Source organism: Pleurodeles waltl, chromosome 8 (assembly GCF_031143425.1).
Source record: "Pleurodeles waltl isolate 20211129_DDA chromosome 8, aPleWal1.hap1.20221129, whole genome shotgun sequence".
NCBI classification, from domain to species: domain Eukaryota; kingdom Metazoa; phylum Chordata; class Amphibia; order Caudata; family Salamandridae; genus Pleurodeles; species Pleurodeles waltl.
In genome coordinates this window covers 86,688,046-86,690,403 of record NC_090447.1, presented here as the reverse complement: position 1 = coordinate 86,690,403, position 2,358 = coordinate 86,688,046, and the positions used below count along the sequence as shown (strand labels likewise).

Below are 2,358 nucleotides of genomic sequence, written 5' to 3'. Positions count from 1 at the left end.
CATTCTGTAGCTCAGCGGCATCCAGTATTATGAGGTGCTCTTTCATGCATGTTTCAAACATTCCAGAGAGGAATTCATTCATGGGAGAGGCAAAAAAGATGAGGGATGATTATAAAAGAAAGTTATAAATGTGTACCCACAGATATGTCTATGGGCACAAATGTGTTTAGATGTATTCATCAATAGTTTGAATTCCATTTTCACCTCAGAAAATATGCATATGTCTATCTCCGCTGGGAAAATTGGCTGAGCAGGTGCCCTCCTTAAATGGTTATTCTTAGAAACCCCCCTTCCTTTACACAACTAAGCAACTTTGGAGGTGTGCATACTTAGAAATAGATTTACTAATGGCCTTGTAACATTTCAAATGGATAACAGAGGAGTTTCTTAATAACCTCAAACATCTGTAGTTGGGCACAAGTTCATAGTCCATTCCAGCAGTGCATAGCCATAGCTCTGGAAGTAGATTTATTTAGGCTTGGGAGTCATTTTTATTACGCAGCAATAATTGAAGTAATTTTGTTAGTTTCGTGTTATTCTTTGACATGGAGTTAACGAAAATAACACAATTACACCCACTTGCAGTATTAAAAGTAATTTGGAGGAATAAATCCTGCTTGAAGAGCATTTTTACCAAGCATGAGCAGCTGCTTGTGCTGCAGTTTATGTTCTTTTGCATTTTTGATGCAAGAGTGCATTTTATGCTAAGAAAAGTGCATTCACTGTTGGGAGTAAATTGGGAGGAATATTTTACGCCAAGTGCACCTTCATGAAGCACGAGGTCCTGCTTGCGCTCGCTATTCATATTATGTTGTATTCAGCATTATTCCATAGTGCAAAATACATCCTAGTGTTTCGAGCACCAGGGGGCATTTGTGCGGTAAGGTACTAGCATAAATGCAGAATTACTCTTCTCACATAATCACATGGAATATTTTGGGAGTTTTTGCATGATTACGCTACACAGAACTATGCAGTCCCCTGGGTTATTTTCTCATCTCTATCACTATATACGTCAGCCTATGAGGATCGTAACCAGGCTCAGACCTGTTACAGTTGCAATTTAAGCATATACTTTGGAAAAAGAGTGCAGAATCAAACTAATTAGACTAGGGAGATGATAAACATATTGAGCTTCCTTCTGAAAGCATCCTTGATATCTTTGTTTCTCAGGGTATATATCATGGGATTGAGCATGGGTGTCAATGCAGAATACAGAATAGCAATGAGTGAGTCTACCTCAGAAACAACAGATGCAGCAGGGCGTATGTACATGAAAATGATTGGCAAGTAAAACATATTCACAACAATTAAATGCGAAGCACAGGTAGAAAATGTTTTTTTTCTACCCCCCGGTGAACTAATTTTCAGAATTGACAACATAATTTTTAAGTAAGAAACTAGAATCAGACAAAATGATGAGATTATTCCGAAGAAACTAATGGAGGAACCTATGGCTACGTTGAGGGAAGTGTCAGCACAGGCCAGATGAAGCAGGGGTGGGTGGTCGCAGTAGTAATGATGAATCACATTGGGCCCACAGAAGGGCAGTCTTGAGGCTAAAATTGGTAGTATCGAGAGCGGGAGGAATCCCCCAATCCAGGAAAAAAGAGCAAGCTGAATACAAAGTTTTCTAGTCATGTGTGTGCCATATTGGAGAGGCTGGCATATAGCATAATATCGATCAAAAGACATCACTGCCAACAGGACACATTCTGCAGCACATAGAGAATTAAAGATGTACATTTGCAAGAAACAGTCACTAAAGGAAATGGAGTTGCTGTTCATCAGAAACTTGGCCAACATTTTTGGCACAGTCACTGTGGAGAAGCTCAGATCCAAGAAGGAAAGGTGACTGACAAAGAAGTACATGGGGGTTTGAAGTTTATGATCAAGGCTTGTGAGAAGAAATACTATTCCATTACCTGTTACAGTGAGAAGGTAGATGGGGAGAAAAATCCCAAAGAGCAAACCATGAAAATTCTGCAGACTTGGAAAGCCAAATAAGATGAACTCAGTTACTGAGACATTAGTTTGTTGGTAGGCTTTCCTTACTTCCATTTCTTTGTAAGTGGCATCTGAAACAGAACCATGTTAGTCACATATAAAAGATTCATTTTCTATTATTAAGATGACAATGATGAGCATTTGCTGAAGGTAGAATGATATCCTGATTCTACTCTGTACCTCATTTCATATGCCCACTCTTCAGTAGTAGTTTGGTGTATCTAAATGGTGCCCTCAATACGTGTTACTGATTAAATATTGGCTCAGTCTTGTTTTACATACAGCTATCAAAAACATGCCGGAGGATCTTGACAAGTCTCAATTATCTACATTGTTAATAAGTACTTTAGA

The 2,358-nt window shown here is 38.8% G+C and overlaps 1 protein-coding gene across 1 annotated transcript; it reads right to left on the bottom strand.

Annotated features, from left to right (window-relative positions):
* Positions 1–1,104: 1,104 nt before the first annotated feature.
* On the bottom strand, positions 1,105–2,061 carry LOC138249476 (olfactory receptor 6N1-like). The gene has a single exon (XM_069203435.1). The coding sequence runs from the start codon at positions 2,059–2,061 to the stop codon at positions 1,105–1,107; it is 957 nt and encodes a 318-aa protein (XP_069059536.1).
* Positions 2,062–2,358: the final 297 nt, after the last annotated feature.

Coding starts and splice junctions, on each gene's coding strand:
- LOC138249476 (XM_069203435.1), bottom strand. CDS start 2,061: ATGGAAGTAAGGAAAGCCTACCAACAAACTAATGTCTCAGTAACTGAG.